The 20,107-nt window shown below is 49.1% G+C and overlaps 1 protein-coding gene across 6 annotated transcripts in view; it reads left to right on the top strand.

The window, feature by feature from the left end:
• Positions 1-2,977: 2,977 nt before the first annotated feature.
• LOC143473448 (protein MTSS 1-like) overlaps positions 2,978-20,107 on the top strand; it is a 45,795-nt gene continuing 28,665 nt past the window's right edge. The window contains exons 1-3 of one of the 6 annotated variants that reach the window (XM_076970451.1): positions 2,978-3,480; positions 6,097-6,158; positions 9,150-9,223. In XM_076970451.1, coding sequence (XP_076826566.1) covers positions 3,409-3,480; positions 6,097-6,158; positions 9,150-9,223 — 208 coding nt within the window. In that variant the 5' untranslated portion in view covers positions 2,978-3,408. The remainder of the gene's footprint in view (positions 3,481-6,096; positions 6,159-9,149; positions 9,224-20,107) is intronic. The other 5 variants (XM_076970454.1, XM_076970452.1, XM_076970449.1 and 2 more) reach the window with 5 other exon arrangements.

The raw sequence follows: 20,107 nt of genomic DNA on the forward strand, positions 1-20,107 counted from the left end.
GTGACTTTAATGGTTTTAGGCACGTCCAGAGCCATAATATCAGAGCCCCATATCTCTCCATAGGGCCCTGGCACGTCCTAAATGCAGCATCATGAAGCCTGTCAATTCAGTTAGCATAAGGTGTTATGCTGCCCTCTAGTGGTAATTAATTGTAACAAAGGAACTCAAATGGTCTATTTCCACAAAGTTGTGGCCAAACATTTTGAGAATGGCACAACATTTTCACAAAGTTTGATGACTCCGTTTTTTAGAACATTTTGTCAGATGTTTATATGGTATAATGACGTACAATTATAAGCATTTCATATTTTTAACTCTTGATTGACAAATACTTCCAGTTTAAACAGTTACAGTATATTTACTGTTGAAAAGTAAAAAAAGTATGGAATGCTTATAATTATATTTAATTATAGTAGTAATATAACTACAAAAATAATACATAGATCCGTTGTATAAAATAGCTAGAAAATAACACTTTAAATATGTGGTGAAATATAGCTACTGTAACCTTAACCCTAGGATGCATAGGTGGGGTCAAAAGTGACCCCGAGGGATGTTTTTCTTCAAAATCTCTGAAGTGAAAAGTTTTTACGCTTCCATATTCCAGGTATTCCTCATAAAACATGTTTGTGACTTGAGGCCATTTGAATTTTTTTAAATGTTTTTATACATTTTAAGAAATTGCAGTTTTTGTATCACTACCCCAGTTTTCCATAAGTGGGGTCAAAAATGACCCCAAGCATTTCATACAGAATCTCAAGGCTTTGCTTTGGGAACTTTTGATTTTTAACAATTGTGACTGTCAGGATACAATTTCTGTCCCTCTTACACATCTGATGCCTGCATTCCCACCACCAGGAGCATACATATAAGTATTATTGTACTCAAATATAATAACATGATTCGTCCTTGGGGTCAATCTGACCCCAGGGATATTTACCTCCAGAAAATGATTTACAGAACATTGTTGACCACTTTTTTTGGTACAGGCACTTTGTTTATTTGTTACATACATAAATAACCCCTTGAAAATCCGTGAGTTGACCTGTCCTCTAGCGCCACCATCAGGTCAAACCTTTAAAATAGAATTTAAATTTTAATCTTAAATCTTGAATTTTTATATATATATCTTCTCAAATTTACTTCTCAACATTAATGACCACAAGTCTTGTTTTGGTGATGATGGATAGGGCCTTTACTATAGCGCCACCAACAGAAAATAATAGATGTTTTTTTTTTGGTTTTTTGAGTGTGCTTTTTTTTGGGGGGGGGCATTTGTGAGACAGAAAAAGGATAATAAGAACATGTCAAATACTAGTGAAAACATGGAATAGGTTTTTATGCCCACTGTAAACTTTAGCTCTATAGAGATATGAAGTATGAAAGTATGAAAACAACATGAAAATCCACCCATTTGCGAAACAGTGTGGACATGATACTAGTCAAACATGAAATACTTCTACTGTGGGAAGTATATCAACAAAATACATCAACTCAGATCTATCAACTGCACCTGCAGGTGTGGTCATGTTAGATCACACACACTGATAGACAAGTTTTAACAGCTAAAACAGCTTGGGGTCAAATTGACCCCTGAGGACGACCTGCGTGCAATATTTGTTCAGCACATTGAAAAAATATTTTCATGACAATTTTATGCTTTATCACTTGTCCCCATCAAATTAGAAATTGTCATGAAATATGAAGCAAAAGAAAAAAGTCAACTACTATTTTTTTGAATGATAAACATTCAGTGGGGACAAATTGACCCCAAGGACGATAGGAGGGGTATTATCTTCATTTATCAACTCATTTGCCTTTTCTGTCATAGAGTAACATGTTGGTCAGCAAAGTAGACAGGTATTTAATAAAATTAATAGAAATAAAATACTTGGACGTGTCTAAAATCCATCTTTGACGCACCAGTGCATCAATAGACCTGGGAGGGTTTTAACTAGCTAACTACAAAATAAGGTTAGTAGTAATGTTAGTACGGTGTTAGTTGGATTACTTAGCTAGCTACCATTACAGTAGCTTAGTAAGTTAGCTGATATTACTGTGTTTGTTATGTAGAGACTCACTGTATTCATGGTTCCTTGTAATAAAAGCTAACCTGTTAGGTAACCAATTATATCATTATTGAATGGGGTGTGTGTGTGTGTGTGTGTGTGCAGGCACACATGCATGTCTGTGCTTTTACTTACATATAAATGCACAGACATTTATCATGGCTACTCAGAGGCCTGCTAGGATACCCGGAGACCTTTCTGGAGATATGATCCTGAACGGATGGGATGAAGAGTCCATCGGTGGGATTGACTCAGAATCTGATATCTCAGATGTAGAGGATCCAGAATATTGTCCATCTGGACATGTTTTGTAGACCCAAATATAATAAATATAATCACCTTTAACCAAAACTAAAAGCATTTTTTTTAATTAATTGCAAAAACACATTGAATCTAATTGGGGTCTATTTTGACCCCACCCATGGAAGTTAGGGGGTATTGGTCGTCCATGCATCCTAGGGCTACAAACTAGTGGTCTCTGGGTTGCTTTGAATGTAGTATCGCTTTCGTACCACCAGATGGTGCCAACTTATAGTTATTAGACGATATGAAAAATGCTACATTGCCAATGACGCACTGAAGTGAAATTGAAACGATCTATACATTTACAGAAGGGTTAAAGATTACAAAAGAAAGATTAAACTGCAGTATAAAAATGTTAATAATTACAAACTCCGGTTTCGTTGTACTTGTGCAATGACAATAAATATGTAGGCCTACTATCTTTTATTATAGTGCACAGAGCCATTTGGAAATGTCCCAGACAGAAATCAATGAAATACGCATTCGGTATTACTAATTTGTGATTTCATATATATTTGCTCAATTGACAATTAGTCATTTCCGTCCAGCACAGTGAACCAGTTCGACCAGGCAGCCTCGACGACACGACCGCCGTAACCGTGTCAGGGGCGGGGCGTTACGACGCGTGGGCGCGCTTGTGGGTGTCGCGCACAGCAGGCGCGCGCCCCAGTGTTGTCAGCTGCTGAATTGCTTTACTGTTGTTCGGGAGACGAAATAGGACGAGAGTCGGACTTGTTGAAGGCTCCGCGGCGCGGTCCGGAGAATTAAAACTGTTCAGAGCATTTTATTGTTTTACCTCTTCGTTTCAGTTATGTGTATTAGAGCGGAGTTATGGGACGAGCTCCACTGCGGGGCAGAAAGAGGGCTTTAAATCCCGCCGTGCAGCGCCTCCCCCGCGGCCGCGACAGGTCAAGCGTCTCCGCCACATACCGACACACCGGCCGGGTTTGATCTCGCTGGGTTTGGTCTCGCCGGGTTTGGACGGGATAAGGCGATACGTGGTCCGCCGCCCGGGTTGACCGGGTAGTTCTGGGAGATGGAGGCTGTTCTGGAGAAGGAGTGCAGCGCCCTCGGGGGCCTCTTCCAGGCCATCATCGCGGACATGAAGGTACAGCTCAAACTCCTCCACCTTCAGTTTGCACCAGTATGCTTTTATTTTTAGTTTTCCTTCCGACTTTAGTAACTGGCTAGCTGACTAACCCGAGCTAACTTTTGTTATCTGGGGATCTCCTGGTCATCTGGGGACGTTAAGCCGTATTACACAACAGCATCACCTCAGATGGAAGCGTTTAATAATTATACAAATTAAATCAACTCAATTAAAGCACACACGTATTGATATTAGCTAAATGATGGGACAGAACAAGGTAGACACTAGTCTTCAGAGATCCTGTTGTGTAGTGCTGTGATCAGAGCTCCATCACCAACATCTGAGTCCAGACGCTGATGAACTAGATCCTAGATTCAACTAGATTCACGGGGCACAGTCTGGAAGCGCACTTATACGGTGGAGCAAGAAAACCGATGAAGGTATTCCGCTGAGCCCAAAGGTCTCGGACCCCCCCCCCCTCCCCAAATGGGGCTAAACTCGGACCCCCCCCTAAACAGGGCTAAACTCGGACCCCCCCCCAATGGGGCTAAATGGAGCTAAACTTGGACCCCCCCTAACGGGGCTAAACTGACCCCCCCCTCAACGTGGCTAACCGGGGCTAAACTCGGACCCCCCTAAACGGGGCTAAAATCTGACCCCCCCCCCCCCAAACGGGGCTAAACTTGGACCCCCCAATGGGGCTAAATGGGGCTAAACTCTGACCCCCCTAAATGGGGCTAAACTCTGACCCCCCCCCCCCCCCAAACCGGGCTAAACTTGGACCCCCCCAATGGGGCTAAACGGGACTAAACTCTAAACCCCCCCCCCCCCCCCCCCCAACCCCAGTGGGCTAAACGGGGTGGGACGGCAGCTGTCGCGAGTGCCCGGGACAGCAGCGCGCGTGGTTTGGTTTAATCACGCACTGCTGGGATTTGTGGTGTTCTGTTCGTTAAAGAATCGCCTGGCGTGTTGGTTCAGGATTATATGACTGTTTTAACATGCACGTTGCATTACGTAGTTTTTAATCTTTGCTTTTTCTTGTTAATTACCAAACCAACTTTCTGTTTAATCTGAAAAACTATTCGGAAGTTCACTGTGGTTTGTGCTCGCCGTTGAGCTCTAAGTCTTCGCCCCCTGTTTGCGGTGCATGTTTGTGGTCATAAGATATCTCTAGAATCGTTCCCGAGCAGGGTGAATGCAATTTTGCGTGCCATGGCGATGATTAAAAGAGTTTCACCCTGTCATTGCAAAATGAATAAACACGGTCCCGGATGGAAAAAAGGCACAAAGTGAGTCAGCGATGCAGCCCGGGTTCGCTGTTGTGTAGCGCCGTGCCATTGTTGTCGCCGGTGGTTTGCATAACCCGGCAGGGGTCTGCTTTCCAAGCTCCTGAAATATTCATCAGGTTATTGCGAAGAGTCCCGGGCCTACATTCTCTAAGAACGGGAGACTGGGAGCACTGTATTGGGATCAGGTGTCTGCCTGTTCTCATTTTTGTTGTTCTGTGCGGAAATTAAGATCTTGGCTTTCACGTGGATTAGGATTTCAATCCCTGTCCATTACAGAAGTGTAGTTCCCACCAACTATAAATCCTGTGTTTCTCAGTTTGTTTCTTGGTGTAGTCCTCGAAGACTTTGAGTCGGTCCATGATTTTGCTGTGTCTCCCAGCAGGCCAGAACCGTGCTGTCAACAACACTGAATGTCCTACTTGGTTCAGCTGTGCAGGAAGATGAGCTGGAGTAAAAATGTGTACTGGATGTCTCTTGTGGACTGGATTGGGAGGTGCTGATCTGGGACGCGTTTACCCCGCTTATGGTTCACCAAAGGTTGTCTAATGCGTGGTGTAAAGAGGTCGCACTGTTCTCAGATCAGCAGCCAATGTACACATCAAATAACAGGACACCATTACAAAAGAGTCTTCCCCCCCCCCCCCCCCCGGCAGGCCCAGTTGTCTTTCTCTATGTTGTCTCTCTCTCGCTCTCTTCCTCCCTCCCTGTCTCGCCCCCCTTGAGCAGATTGAATTGCATGGCCTCACATTCCTGAAGCCACAGACACAAACAGCCACTTCCAGTCGTTCTTTCTTCTGTCAGGTAGCTTCGCAGGGAAAGTTGAAATCATCTTTTGTTTGTTCTTTGGGGGGGGGGTGGTAATTCCCAGAGGTCCAATGGAGTTCAATGAAACTTTATCCCATCATGAAGGCAGTGGAACTTTATCCCACTATGGGCCATTGTGTAATATGTGTACAGCACACACCGCTGGGGTACGTGTCATAACGGAGTTGATGACTCGTGTCTTGCACGTACTTCATCCTGCTGTTCCAGCTCCGTTACCGCCGTGTAGTACGTTATGGCCACATCTTCGGCTTGATTTAGGGTGTGTCTTAATGAACCACAGGGTATTCGAGCTGCTGCACAGGTCATTGTTGTCCGATGTTAATGTAATAATGTTGACTGACCGCGATGATGGCTTTGTTTTAGTAGCAAACTGTGGATGATTCCATTTTAAGTCCTGTTTCGTCTCCACGGTTGGGCTGTGCCAGTTCCCACACGTCCCCTCTCACAGCCAACGGCGTGGAGGTTTTCTTACCCACTCAGCACTTCCACTGACTGAGTGGCCTTGTTTGTGTCTCCACAGGCCAGTTATCCAGTGTGGGAAGATTTCATCAGCAAAGCAGGAAAGCTGCACTGTCAGCTCAGGTAAGCTGCCAATCACCCGTCTCCAGTCACACACATCAGGCCCCATGACCTCGTCCGCACTGTCCCAGGAACAGGGCTCCTGTGGTGAAAGTCCTGATCAGGATATGGGGGAAGAGCAGGGCAGGCTGGTCTCGGGTCAGTGCTGAACGCCTGCCGAGATGTTATGCCACTGTTCTCTGCCACGGATTAATTTACATGTAATTTAAATAGCCATACGGTGCCCAGACTTGACCAGGCTTATTATAAAATTACTGTGTCCTAATATGAAGTCACAGGGGCCTGTAAGGCTTCATGCATTATGTATGTGACTTAATATACAGTTGTGATGCCTTTTTTATATTAAAAGCACACTGATGCAACATAATTAATGTTCGGCCAGCCTTATTTAAAATTGCTTACATCAAAAATGGAGTGATTCGTCATTACAGCCATGTAAGACTCATCTGGAACTGAAGGTTGATCAGTATTCTCATGGCATGCAGTACAAAAAAAAGTCACTTGCATGCTGCCACTTTCTCCGATAACAGAATCGCAAATGCCAGTATCGTGATACCAAGCAGCGGACGATATATTGTACATCCCTGGGGCTCAGTGTTCCGGTATTGCAGCAGTGTGGATGGAGCTGTGAGGACTCTTCCTGTCCTTTTTCACCAGTTATCAGTAGCTGTAGCTGCCTTTGGGATGTCTGGGGCGTGGAAGCTCATCACGAAAGTGTCTTGCAGTCTAACACCATCTGTGTTTTCAAACCGCTGTTTGGAATTTGATCTTGGTTTAGGCACATTAATGTGGATCCTTTTTTCAAGCCGTTGTCTAAGTGGGGTTCTGACTCACAGCCCAAGTTTAAATGCCAGCGAAACGGAGGTATTGCTGCAAATCGCCACAAATGCTTTATAAGCTAACAGCGAAGGAACTCGGGCAGAAAAGTTTTTTTTTTGTTACGTGATATCCAAAACGTAATCCATCCTGAAACAGACGATATGACTCGTCAGGATTAATCATCATCCCAGCGGGCATTGTGCCAAGCCCGCCAACGCGGCGGTCACAGCTGGGCTCGTAGCGAAGGCGTTTGAAGGGCCTTTTGGCACGTGGCCCCGCCCCCAGGCCTACCCCTCCCCCGCCCACCCGTGGCTCTCTCTGTTTGTCCAAGGAACGGCGGGCGCACTCGAGTCGCGCGAGCAGGTCTGTTTGATCAGTGTGAATCAGCAGGAACACGAAGGACATACTCACCACGACCGCGATGGCGTTATCCTGCTCACTGTGAAAAAGCCTCCGGCAGACCGTCCCAAACTGAGACCAGAACCACATTTGCGCTCTATCGGCCTGTCTATTCCACAGAGCTGCTGCGGTTGTTCATGGCTTATCTCTGAAGTAACAAAGAGATCAAACATGCGTGTGAGTCTCGGCTGCTCAGACAGCACTGATGGTGAACCCACCCGTGAACCCACCCGTGAACCCACACGTGAACCCACACGTAAACCCTTGGCCTTGTTGCTTTCTTGGCTGGTGTGCAGCTGCAGTTGCATGATGGGATGGAGCCAATGGCACGAGCCGGCCCAGCGCTCTCTAATTTGGCCCTCATATCCGCTTTCAAAGCTGCCGAGATGGTTTAGCCATGAGATTACGTCTCTTTTGCTTAAAATATCAAGGCTCTCTTCCTGTATGATCTTAACCGGCATGATCCAGATTGTGCCCTGGTTTACTTTCCGGAGGTTTAAAAAAATATCTTTTTTTCTGCTGTCCTGATGACCTACAGTACAGCTGATTCAGTTCCAGGCTGGCGTTTTTGCCTTTATTTAATTCATACTTCAAGTTTGTCTTGTTCTGTGTTTGCCTGACCATGTTCGCGTTTAGCTTAAAACAATGGGTCCTCTGTGCGAAGCTGGAGCTACGTTGTTAATCCTGCTTTCATAAGCCCGCGTTATTCCTGCTTTCATAAGCCCGCGTTAATCCTGAGCTGGAGGCTCAGAGGACCGTGCAGGTGGAAACGTTTGAGCAAGAACACGAGGTTCAGGCCGTGGTTCACGCCTCACGGCTACCTGCTTGATCTAATAATAGACAGAGAACTGGGGAGGGAGATTGGCTTCCTCTGTACACTGTGTGGCATGCATGTGCGTGTCTCTGTGCACGTGTGTGTATGCGCGCGTGTGTGTTTGCTTAGGCAACGTTAGGGAAGCATGCCTAACGTTAGCCCGCCCCATTGAAAACACAGGCCTTTTGAATGGCACCAGGTTGATTGAAAACCTGCTGGTTGTGTTGTAATGTGGGAGGGGTTGAGAAACTTGGCATCAGCGCCGGGCGTCGGGGTGGAACGTTAGCCGGAGCCAAGAAAGAAAAGATCCGGGCCCAGAGGCCCGCGTAACGGCTGATGAAGGAGCAGGATGCTCCAGGGAACACCGCCCACATCCATCCGTGTCTGTTTCGTGTGGGTCCTGCCATCTCCGTCACCGCCGTCTCTCCTGATCTCGCACGAGGTGTCGTGTGGGGAACAGGACGGCCGGTGGACAGACATGCGAAGGTGGCCCTCTCGGCTAGCAGGAGGGAGGCGGTGCGTTTGTGCGAGAGTGCGCTCGAGAGAGAGTTCGCTTGCGAGTCGTCGATTCTGATTCCGCCATCTTTGTCGTGACCCCTCATGTATGACGTGTCCCTGCCTCCGTGGGAATGTGATCGGACATCGCGGCCCGTTCCGCGGGCTGGACGTTCCCTTTCCTGCCACGCAGGTTTGCCTGTGTTTTCCCATGGCAGTCCTGACGGTGTGTCTGCGCAGATGTGTCACAGGAGGTCATAAGGTCATAAGACAGTTTTCGCGCTGAAATCATTGTGTAGCCTTTAATGATTTACTTGTGCTTAAATGAGCAGATTCACTGGAATACATCAGCATCATAGCGTGTGTGTGTGTGTGTGTGTGTGTGTGTGTGTGTGTGTGTTAGTGTGTTTAAATGTGTTTGTAGATAACTACGTTTACCTGTTGTTCTTGTTTGTGGTTTTTTCCAGGACGACGGTGGTGGCGGTGGTGACGTTCCTGGATGCCTTCCAGAAAGTGGCCGATTTGGCCACAAGCACGAGAGGTAAGCAGCCAATCAGTTGTAGTGTGGCAGGGCGTGGAGAGGAAGGGGCGTGGTAATGAGGAGGAAGGGGCGGGGCTCGTGCTAAGTGCGGACCACACCCAAACTTGTGGAGCTGTTGCCCTCCCGGTCTGACGGTGGTGCACAGGTGGTGCAAATGCCGTTTGGCAGCGGCGTGAAGCCGTTTTTAGACACGCGCACCCACACCTCTCATGTTCAGTGGTGGAGGAGCGGTCCCGTAAGTTCTCCACCACACTGACAGGGACACCGCCTGACCGCGCTGGGTGCAGAACGCCGCCCTAACGCTGCCCACAGGAGCGGTTTGGTTTATGTGGTGAAAATCCCACAGGCCTTTTGGACTAATGAAAAGGGGGCGAGGTTCTAATTTGAGTTGACCACATCACGGGGCCTTTACCCCCTTTTAAAGCTTAATGATGTATACCAGTTACCCCAGTTCTCTCTCTCTCTCTCTCTCTCTCTCTCTCTCTCTCTCTCTCCCTCTGTCCCTCCCCCCTCTCAAGTCCCCACCATTTTTACTTTACAATTGAAGGCACATAATCTGATGTCATCCGAGCGGGGAGCCCAGATCGGAGTCCTAATGGCCTCCATGTGCCTGTGTGAATGGTAGTAATTACCGGACATTAAGTCTCTTATCAAGCAGGTTCTGCTCGGCCATTAGCATGAACTGTTTGTGCTGGGAGTTCAGTGTCCATCCAGCCGTCCAAAACATCAGCTTCATTACAGATAACCCGTACAGGCATGGAAAACACCATCAAAACCGGTCGAGTGTCGTTTAGACGTTTCCGCTTTTGCATGCTGCCCTCTCTGCTGTACGCACGGTGCTGAGTGGATCCTCTTTCGTTTCAGCGGGAGAGCGGTAGCTAAAATGCCAAGCAGAGAAATGCTGTGTTGGGTCTCTTCCAAGACCGTTGCATGCAAACTTCTTTCTTTTTAAATTTTTGGTGGGTTATTTGTTTATTGTGGTCCTCACAGAGGGACTGCGTGCGTGCGTGCGTGCGTGCGTGCGTGCGTGCGTGCGCAGGGGCCACTCTGAGGCTGTTCAGTGTTTCCACTATTCAGGGAAAGTGTCAGGCGGAGGTTGTGGTGTAGCTGTGTGAGTTTAACTGCAGTTGAAACTTGAAAAATAACAAAACAATGTTTGCAGACTGGCCCCAAACAGACCGTTGGTGCTTTGATGTCTGTGGATTTTGTTGACGGCTCAGCATGCGGCTAAGCACCGTTGTGCGGTTAACGTATGGGATGACGGAGCCGTGATTGCCGTGGTTTTGCATCACGCAGCACAGAGAACGGGGGGTCTGAGGAAGCTTGAAGCAGCCAAGACGACCCGCTACGCCCCGCGTGTCCCGCTACGCCCCGCGTGTCCCGCTACGCCCCGCGTGTCCCGCTACGCCCCGCGTGTCCCGCTACGCCCGGTCCTGAGGATCCACGTTTGTTTTGTGTGCGCGTTCCTCCAGATTCATCTGTAGTTCTTTATGAATGATGGTTCGGGTGTCGTGCGGTCACATTTCTTGCGTCGTATTCCGTTACACGGCCGTAACTCCCACAGCGTCTCGTCTTTCTTCTTCCTGGTGTAGATTTGTTTCACCACGTTCCCCGCGTCCTTTTGTGTTGTCTCTCTGTGTTAGCGGGTGCCCACGGTCGCCTTGGCGATGTCTGCGACTGTGTTCAGGTACGGCGCGGCCAGGTGGGGGGGGATTATCGCCTCCCGCTGCAAATCTCCGGGGCATGCGGGAGTCGCCATGGCAACCAGACAGAAAGCACGCGCGTGTGTGTGTTTGTGGGGAAAGAGAGTTAAGAAACGCATTGGGACTGTTATTGTACCTAAGGCTTAAATAATTTCTTTTTCTCTGAACTGTTTTACATGTTAATATCTAGGCCAAGTCTAGGCCCCGATACCCCGATACTGGTGTTTGGAGTCTGTGAGGATCTGAGGGAGAGACTTTGATGATTTATTTAACACACCCATCCCCCCCTCTGCCCCCCCCTCCACCCTGTCTGCTGCAGGGCCTCCTGCTGCTGTCATTCTGACGTGCACGTGTAGTGGCACGCCATCGAATCCCACTAAACCCCTCACACCCACTATATATGTGTGTGTGTGTGTGTGGGGGGGGGGGGGGGGGGGGGGGGTGGTATCCTCCCAGCTCCCAGAAATACAGCGGCCTCTGCCCGAGCTAAGCTCTCCTCCCCTCCTCTCATGGGGGTGGACACACAAAGCAAACTCAACTATTCATTCATTGAAGTGTGGTGCTTGTGTTGTTGCCATAGCAACAGCGTTGTGTGTTTGTTTTTTAAATAAACAAAAATCATCAAGAGAGGTGTATAGCTCGGCCTGTTCTTTAAAAAACGTACGGTAAGATGATGACGGAAGTGGTGGAGGTGACTCCACCTTTCTCTCGCAGGGGTGGGGGCAGCGGATGGAGCCTTGGACCGCACCAGCATGAGAGAACCCATTGTGTGGTCACGCCGTTGTGACCTGCCCTTGCTCTGATCAGTCGTGCGCTCATTTTTAAACAAATAATTGTTGATTAAGTGATTATCTGGAGTCTTATTCCTCTCTGTGGTTTTGGGCCCTGGTTTCCGCGGGGGTGTTGGTGGGGAGAATCATGTGGTGTGTGGGGGAGGGGCGCGTCGTGACGGCGGGACATACCGTGAGCGAGAGGGAGAAGCATCCCAGCTATTTTTCCGTTGGGTGGTGTTGCGTGTGCAGCGAGGAGCGCTCGTGTGCCCGTGTGACGGCAGGCAGAAGCTCTGTTTACACGTGGGTCGGCCCGGAGTGCCACGACCCCGCGGGGTTCTGTGGCTGACAGCAGCGGCGTTGCGCTGGCGTCGGGTTTCACACGCTGGTGTAAATACTCGTGCGAGGGCCTTAACCCTCCAGACACGGCAGCGGGGAGACGGGCTACCTCGGTCAGCGGCCGTCTCCATCTTCTACGCCCTCTCCTGTAGGTTTCCGTGACGACCGTATTACAGCCCGTTGCATGCGCGTGTTGCTTCGCATTGCCGTACTGTCCTGTCTCTATGGAGACGGGGGGAGGGGTCTCTGGTGTTGCCAGGGGCAAAAAAGCGGCAGTTTCTTCACCCCCCCAGCCGACTGTGTCAGACAGGTCTGGGTGTTCTATTACCCCGCACAGTGTCCTGCACTGGCGCTCACTCCCAGCGTCACGGCCTCGTGGTGGTGTTGCGTGTTTACCTGCTTCAAACACTCCACCATCTTCATCTAGTCACCCGTCGTAGCGCAGAGATGGTCCAGATCTTTGGTCCAGACGACCAGTCCTTCAGGTTTTTGTCTTCGTCTTCCTCTTGTCCGTCACTTGGCTTGCTTGTCGCAAGGTCATTAATTATATAAATATTCTCTGATTTGATTAAATAATTCAGTGGTAACTTGAAGATGGAGAAAAGCTTCAGCCTTGGCCGAACATGTTGGTGCTTACCTCTGGTCCGTCCCAGTTTAGTTGACATTTTATCATAAATCTTCTATTCTAAATATTCCCAGAACAGAGATGTGCCCAAGCAGCACATAGACCGAAGGCCAAAAGTGAAACTTGGAGCCAAGCAGGCAAAAAAAGACAAAATAAGAGTCCCATTCTCTCTTCTTGTGTATGAGGCCACTCAGATTGTCATCCCCCCCATCCCCGAGTGTAGAATCACTCCATGTTCGTTGCTGAATGGGGGTGTGTGGATATCTGTACAAAAGCTTTGGCGGTATTTTTGCTCTGCTGTGGATCTCAGCCCGGACATGATGGAGCTACCGTGTCGTCTGAACACTCGGGCCATTGTGCGTGGGGCCGGGGCTGCGGTGATCGAGTTCACAGGCCGCCGCCCACCAAGCGAGCAGGGGTGAATCGGTGGTGTCGGACCGAGCAGAGGGCCAGGCGCGCCGACTGGGTCTTGTTCAGTGGGACCCCGGTCTTCTGCTGCCACAGAGAGAGATGGAGGTGGGGGCGGGGAGTGCACACTCTGGAGTGTTGGCTGTGAACTAGGGCGTATGGGAGAAATGGGACAGAACCGCGTTGTCCTGACAACAGTGGACCGCGTGCGCTCCGTTGCACGCAAGATGGAAAGAATCTCGTCACAACGCCACACCGCAAATGCTCTCGCTCGGAAAGTTTGTAGATCGACTGCTAAGATTGGAATCTCCAGCTTTGCTCAAAGATGGTTATATATATATATATATATATATATATTAGTGCTGTCAATTCCAGGTGCCGCGATTAAAAGTCCTCAACAGGATTTTGCTCAGGCTTCCTGGATTGTGTAGATTCCACTAATTTTACCTGGATTGCTAATTAGAAAATTAGAGCAAGCTAATATAATATATAATATAGTATATTATTTTTTATTTTATTTATTTTTTTATTGTACTTTTTGTGCACAGCTCGGTTTTGATTTTGGATCGCAGTCCGTTCCTGACCACTCCCCACCCAGCTGGTCATGCACCATTGGCACCATTGGCCCGCCGCCTCTTGCTGGTTTGAGCTTTTTGCGTTCCTGACAAATACCCTAGTAGAAAGATAATTTTAAGTGCTTTAAAAACTCTATCCTAATCCTTTCTAAGGAGGTAAAGTGATTGTGATCTTCAGTGATCTTTCTGACCCTCTTAAGATGACTATTACCCCCTGGATTCTTTCCCTTTGGTTTGAGGCGGATCAGAAAGTCTTTCTTTAGCTCCCGTTGGCTGTGTGCGTATGTTTTGCCCTCTGATGCTTCAGCAAGGCGGCCTACAGTAGCGCTTTTTAAAACCTCCACAAGCTCCACTCATTCCGCTTTCAAGTCCCTCCAAAGCAGCCCTCTAATCACTCACTGCGTCTCTCTCCCCAGGCGGCTGGTGCTAAGTGAACACAGCCTGAACCCCCCCCCCCCCCCCCCCTCCCTCCCCAAATCCATCAGTGTCAGATTCAGCACGTTCACTCCTGTGCATAGACCTTGGGCTTGGATCACATTGGTTCTCAGTTTGGATGCATAATGGCTGGTGCGGGATATACGCAGATAAACGGATCTTGCTGGGGTCTCGCGCACCAGGCACCGTGCACCGTCTTGCCGCTCCATTCGAAGAGCGGGCCAGAATGTCCCCGGAGTGTTCGGGCGTGATTGACGGGCCCTGACTTGTGCGTGTCGTAATTGCAATGATCGCGAACGTCTAGGCCCTGTGGTCTGTTTTTGTTTGCTTGAAGCCTTCGTCACAGCCTCAGGCGAACTCCGAGCCTCTCGTGTCGGGGTGTACGTGTTCAGTCTTCAGCATGCTATCGTCCACACCCACACACACACACACACACACACACACACACACACACACACACACACACCTGAGGCCCACTGACACAGCCATCCAAACAGGACACTCATTGACATGGTCTGTGTGCGTGCGTGTGCGTGTGTGTGTGTGTGTGTGTGTGGACACACACCCAAACCCAGAGCCTCGGTGCTCGTGATTTTTCCTGCTTCAGAGCCTGCATGGGCGGAGACGCCCGTGGCCACATCAGAAGCCTCCACACGCCTCTCCCAGAACATTCCCGGGGTTTAGCGGCCGTGCAATGAGCCTCCGAGCTACAACAAATATCACGTACAATACGCACATATTAAATGACGCTTAATCACGGTCCCTTTCTCGAGCTCTGTTCTCCTCTTCTTCCTGTTTTACTGGTCAGAACTGGGGAGGGGCCATGGCGACGGTTATGACTGTGACGTCGACTGTGGGTTTCTGCTAGTGTGTTCTGATTGGGCTTTCTCAGCCCTCAGAAAAAGGTGAGTTCTTCTCTCTCTCTTGTTTTTCCCTGTCAGGGCTCCTAATTGAGAGTCCAGGAGTCCACGAGCCCTTTTTTCACGTGGGTTTGAGGATAATGAGTAACTACTTCTTACGCCGTTAGACTTGACGAACCTGGCCGTTCACCCCGTGCCATGTGATTGTGCTTACCCAATCGCTAACTTGCTGTCTTGCTCACCTCTGCTGGAGTCTGACCCTGTCTGGAGTCTGACCCTGTCTGGAGTCTGACCCTTGTCCTGCTTCCACTCTGTCTGCTATTGAGGTCTGATCCGTGCGAATCTTGAGAGCTCTTTCAGAAAGGCCCTGGTGAAGAGCAGACCGCCTCTCACCCTCTCACAAACCAAGCTCACCCCCGCCACAGCACACAAATGCACTTAAGTGTTTCCCTGCAGGATAATTCCAAGCGAACAAGCTAAAATGATTGTGGAGGTCGTGATCGTCGCCCATAACCTGAACCAGATGAAGGTGCTGGTGCTCCAGGCTGTTGGCGTGCAGCCAAGCTCGGTCTGCGCTGTTAGGAGCTCGCGCTCCCCGCCTCCACGCCGCTTAAGTGCCTAATAACCGCCCGCAGCACCCAGAACTCTAGCAGCGGGACTGGCGCAGGCCAGCCACCGTGGAGCAGCCGGTGGGGGGGGTCGGTCAGACGTGAGGTCACGTGAGCGGGGGGAGAGCAAAGCCAGCCGTGCGTGAGCATCCCATGTGACGTAGCCCCCTCATCCTTATTTGGTATCTTTATTTGTACAGCACTGTTCTTGACTCTAGAATTCTGAGTTTTAATACACGCATGCGCACACACAAACGAACAATTAAATGTTTATTAGTGGAGGCCAGTCGGTGGCCTCTGGCCACATCCCGAATCAGGGAGGGTTTGTTCTTCAGCTCACGGGGAGACTCAGCCTACTTTATTCGGAGCAGAGACGCTCCAGAGATCGAGAGCAAATAGACGACTTAGTGTGGGACTCTACCGTGCATTGCCGTCCCAGCGACAAAGCTACGTCTCACTGTACATTACCATTACAATGTTTGGTTACGTTACCATGCCTTCTGTAGTTTTGTGGTCATGCAGTGTAACTTGGACTGTCCCAACTTTGTGCTGGTCTTGAATTTGACCATCAAGGTCCCCTAAATTTAACGGTTGTAGAGCCGGTGGAAGACGCGGCCTAACCGAAGAACGATACCCAGTGAATGCGGCATGCACGGGTGCTTGCTGAAGTGTAACTGTTATGGTGTGGAGTGCTTACAGTATACAGCATATGACGGTGTTTCCGTTTGACCAGGTTGATTGTTCAGGTTGCCACTTTCTGGGTCTGGAGGCTCTGGCTGTGGGTCTGGATGTTGGTTTGTGATGATGGTCTGTGGGTTCAGTCAGTCAGTTATGCATACCCTGATGTTCCTATGAAAATTTCTACTTTAAATCACAGATGCGTCAAACTGTGTTTGAGCTGTGTGTTATAACATGTGGTGCATTTATTTATTTATTTATATATTTCAACAGGGCTCATTTAACGTGTCTCCATTCTCTGTTTATACAAGTTTTAGAACGAGTTGTTCTTTCAAGGACAGCATGTGTTGGGACTTGGCTGTAGGATGTTGCCAGGGGGAGGCGGAGCTCAGGGGAGGCGGAGCTCGGCGAAGGCGGAGCTCGGGCCAGATTGCTTCCTCTGCCTGCACAGTGGGAGGATCATCTGCCTGTTCCCTACCTGGGCCGACCATCTGCCAGGGGAAATATAGCCTCAGCTGACCTGAAGGCAGTTTCAGAGCATGCTTACGAAGCTACAGTGTAGGGTTTGGCTTCCAGCAGCTGATCTGCGATCAGTTTTACTAGTGCGGAGCGTGGAGCGGTGCCTGCCAGCAGGACCCTCCAGGACCCACACAAACTGACACTGGTGCTCTTCAGGATGGAGGACAGGGCCTGTGAGTTGCACTGCGTGTCAAAACTAGACGGACTGCCTAATTAGAAACACTGTTTTTTTTTTGTGTGTAAACCTTTAACAGCTTGACTAATACATCAGTGCTTAACAAGACGCACAGACACAGCCAGTCCTCATGCGTGTGAGCAACGAGGAAAAACAACAAGGCGTCCTCTGTGCCAGACACAACACTTCAGCTGAATTTAGCACCTCAACAACAGACCTTTTCTCAAACCAGCTTTACAGGAAACCCGGTCTAGACCCGTAATGAGAACGCCAGAGGCGACAGCGGCAGGGAACAATGCCCCCCAGGCAGACGGACGTCCATGTGCAGTAGGACGCAGTGTCCATAAACAAATTTATCAAAGTAGATAGGAACATCTACTGTGATCCCATTATAATAAATTCTGGTGTTCGATATACAGGTGCTCGGCTTGCTAATTTGCATGTCACTGTTGATCCTGACAGAGGAGTGTGTACTGTCACCTTATTGGGCAGCTCTCAGACGAACTGTTAGAGGGCGTGGAGGGGTGTGGCCGGGGTGTGGAGGGGTGTGGCCGGGGGCGTGGGGAGGGAACAGTCATGGGTTAGGAGGGGAGGGCTGTTACCTCACCTTCACTCTCGGTTGGCTGAGGGGTCATGTTGGCCGTGCAGGTCCCTCGTGGCTTACGTCATGAAGCACCTCCCATGTCATTCAACCAGAGTCTTTGTTTGGTTTTGGGATGCGTGTTTATGTGCCACTTTTATAGGCTTTTTTTGGTGTCTGTATCCTGAGGAGATTGAAACTTTTGAGCTTCTTGAAATGAGCTTCTTGCATTTTGAAAGAAATGGGTTTCTTCTGTTTAATAAATGTTTCCTCCGTGTCTTCACTTAAAAAACTCCCACACTACCTCACTGTAGTTAAACATTAGTCACTGTGCTGTTAGTTTGATCCCCATCAATCACTATAAATGCACTTCCTTCTTCAGCGCTCCTGCCCAGAGCGAAGGTCGCTGGCTTCAGGAAGTGCACATCTGTCTTCAGGGTTGTTATCAGCGTTCTGGAGCGGCGCTGGCGTCCCACGAAACCTCCACGCTCTTAACTACACTCTTGTAGATGCACGAGCACAGGCCTGACAGATGGTTATCTGCCCTGAGCCTCGCCGTGTCCTCATCCTGCCAGGCGGAGGTGTCAGACGGGCCTGAGTGACCACCCCAGCCCTCGGCTTCACGCCCACGACAGAGGCCTGTGACCTCCACTTAGCCACACCTGAGCCCTTCATTTTTTTAATCTCCGTTTGGGCGGAGGGTGGACAGGGACACTGACTGGCATCTGCAGATTAAACGTCTCTAATCCGGGCGACTTTCGGCAAAACTGAATAGCTAGTTTGTTAATGTAAATTTAGTCGTTTAATTAAATACAGCACTTACCGTAATGGTTTTTTGTTTACTCAGATTGTCAGTGTGTTATCTAACTCTAGTGTCCAGTGATTGGTTATTTAGTTTTTTTTTAACCAGTCTCTCCACCCTTATGACTACAGTTGGTGAGTCTCACGTAATGGTATTCGTAGACACCCTGAGGAGTTTTCTTAGCACAGGTGACTGCTCCCCACGCGTCACTCCTCACGCATCACTCCCCATGCTTCACTCTTCACGCATCACTCCTCACATCACTTCCAGTCTCGTAGTTGGAACTGATTACACAATGGGTGGAATTCACAGCAAGGCTTTGTTTTCATCACCTGGATTTCGCCCCCGCAATTTGGACCTTTCCCCTCACGCAACGGCAGTGTCAAACAAGCCCTTTGTGTTAAAAACCTGGTTTAACAGCAGACGTTTATGTCTTGCTTCTTGCCCGTTTTGAATCAAATGTGGTGCTTGTTCTTCAGTTCTTATTGGATTTGCTTCATTAGCTCCATACACAGCTCTTCAAGTAGCCTTAAGCAGTAGACTCCTCACCACAGTGTTGTCCTCCCTGGCTGATGTTTGACTTTATTAGATAAGCCCCCAATAAACCTGAATTGGCCTGAAACAGTCTCATCAGAAAAGGCATCATTCAGAAAACGAAACCATAGCGCTTCACGCCAGCGCTGGTCCTGAACGATGAACTCGGAGACAGGACGCTTGCCCTTCCTGATTGGTCATGGGAGATGCAGCTTCCGCACGTGCAATAATCGATTGATTCAAATGAAGTGCAATAATCGATGTCTTGTTCAGCTGCTCCACAGTGGTGTATTAACCCAGCCTCGTGTTTAATGTTCAAGCCTGCGGTGTTGGTTGTCCCTGACCCCGAGTCCTGCCTGTCCAGGTCCGATGGTGTGCACTGAGGCATGTGCACTGTGAACTCTGAAGCCTGACCGCTGGGTCTGATGAAGTCTGATTGGACATTAACGACGCGTCCGTGTGCTCGTAAGAATCGAGGAGCTGCAGTCGTTCTTGGGCGTTTTATTACAGCATGTGCCGTGTATTTCAAAGGAGCTCGAATGCCTTTGTTGGCCTGCCAGTCCATTATTTGAGATTCTCACCAAGCCTTTGACGAAGGAAACGATTCCGTTATGCATAAACCTCCATGGGGCTGCATGTGACGAGGTCCTGACTTCAGAGCTTCTAGCGCCCCCTACACCCCAGCAGCTGTCATTGCAGCCGCTTCGCTCCGTGACCCAGGCCACGAGACTTTGCGTCTCTCAGCCGCCACCTGTCTGGCCTGCTTCTAGCGCGCGGATGGAGCGGTGCGGTCAGAAAGGAGAGGCTAATTAAAGAGCCTATCTAGGCCAGCCCTAGGCTCCGCCCCCGTCCTGGTTGTCGTAACACCCAGCCTTGTGCGGATCTGCCTCATGGGCTCATCACCGCGGAGATGACGAACACGAGCTGATCGGAAACGACAGCATGATCCAGCCTCCTTACGGGTGTGCGTCTCTGCAGACATATTTGTGTCTCCGGGTCATCACCATGAAGAACATCCCAGCACATTTGCCAACCATTTCAACATTTTGAATATATGACTGAATGTCTAAAATCATGTCATTCAGTGTTTTGCTATAGGCTAAGAAGTTGGGTAAAGGCTAACTCGTGATGTAACAGGAAATATGTCACCTATTATTCAAACTGCTTAGCCAGTTTGGACTGAAGCCATTTTTGAGTTTGGGAGTTGATGATTAAAGTTGCTCAGACTCCATTATTGATCATAATAGTTTTGTTCTTGTGTTGTCCTTTAAAG

Source organism: Brachyhypopomus gauderio, chromosome 13 (assembly GCF_052324685.1).
Source record: "Brachyhypopomus gauderio isolate BG-103 chromosome 13, BGAUD_0.2, whole genome shotgun sequence".
In the NCBI taxonomy this organism is placed as follows: domain Eukaryota; kingdom Metazoa; phylum Chordata; class Actinopteri; order Gymnotiformes; family Hypopomidae; genus Brachyhypopomus; species Brachyhypopomus gauderio.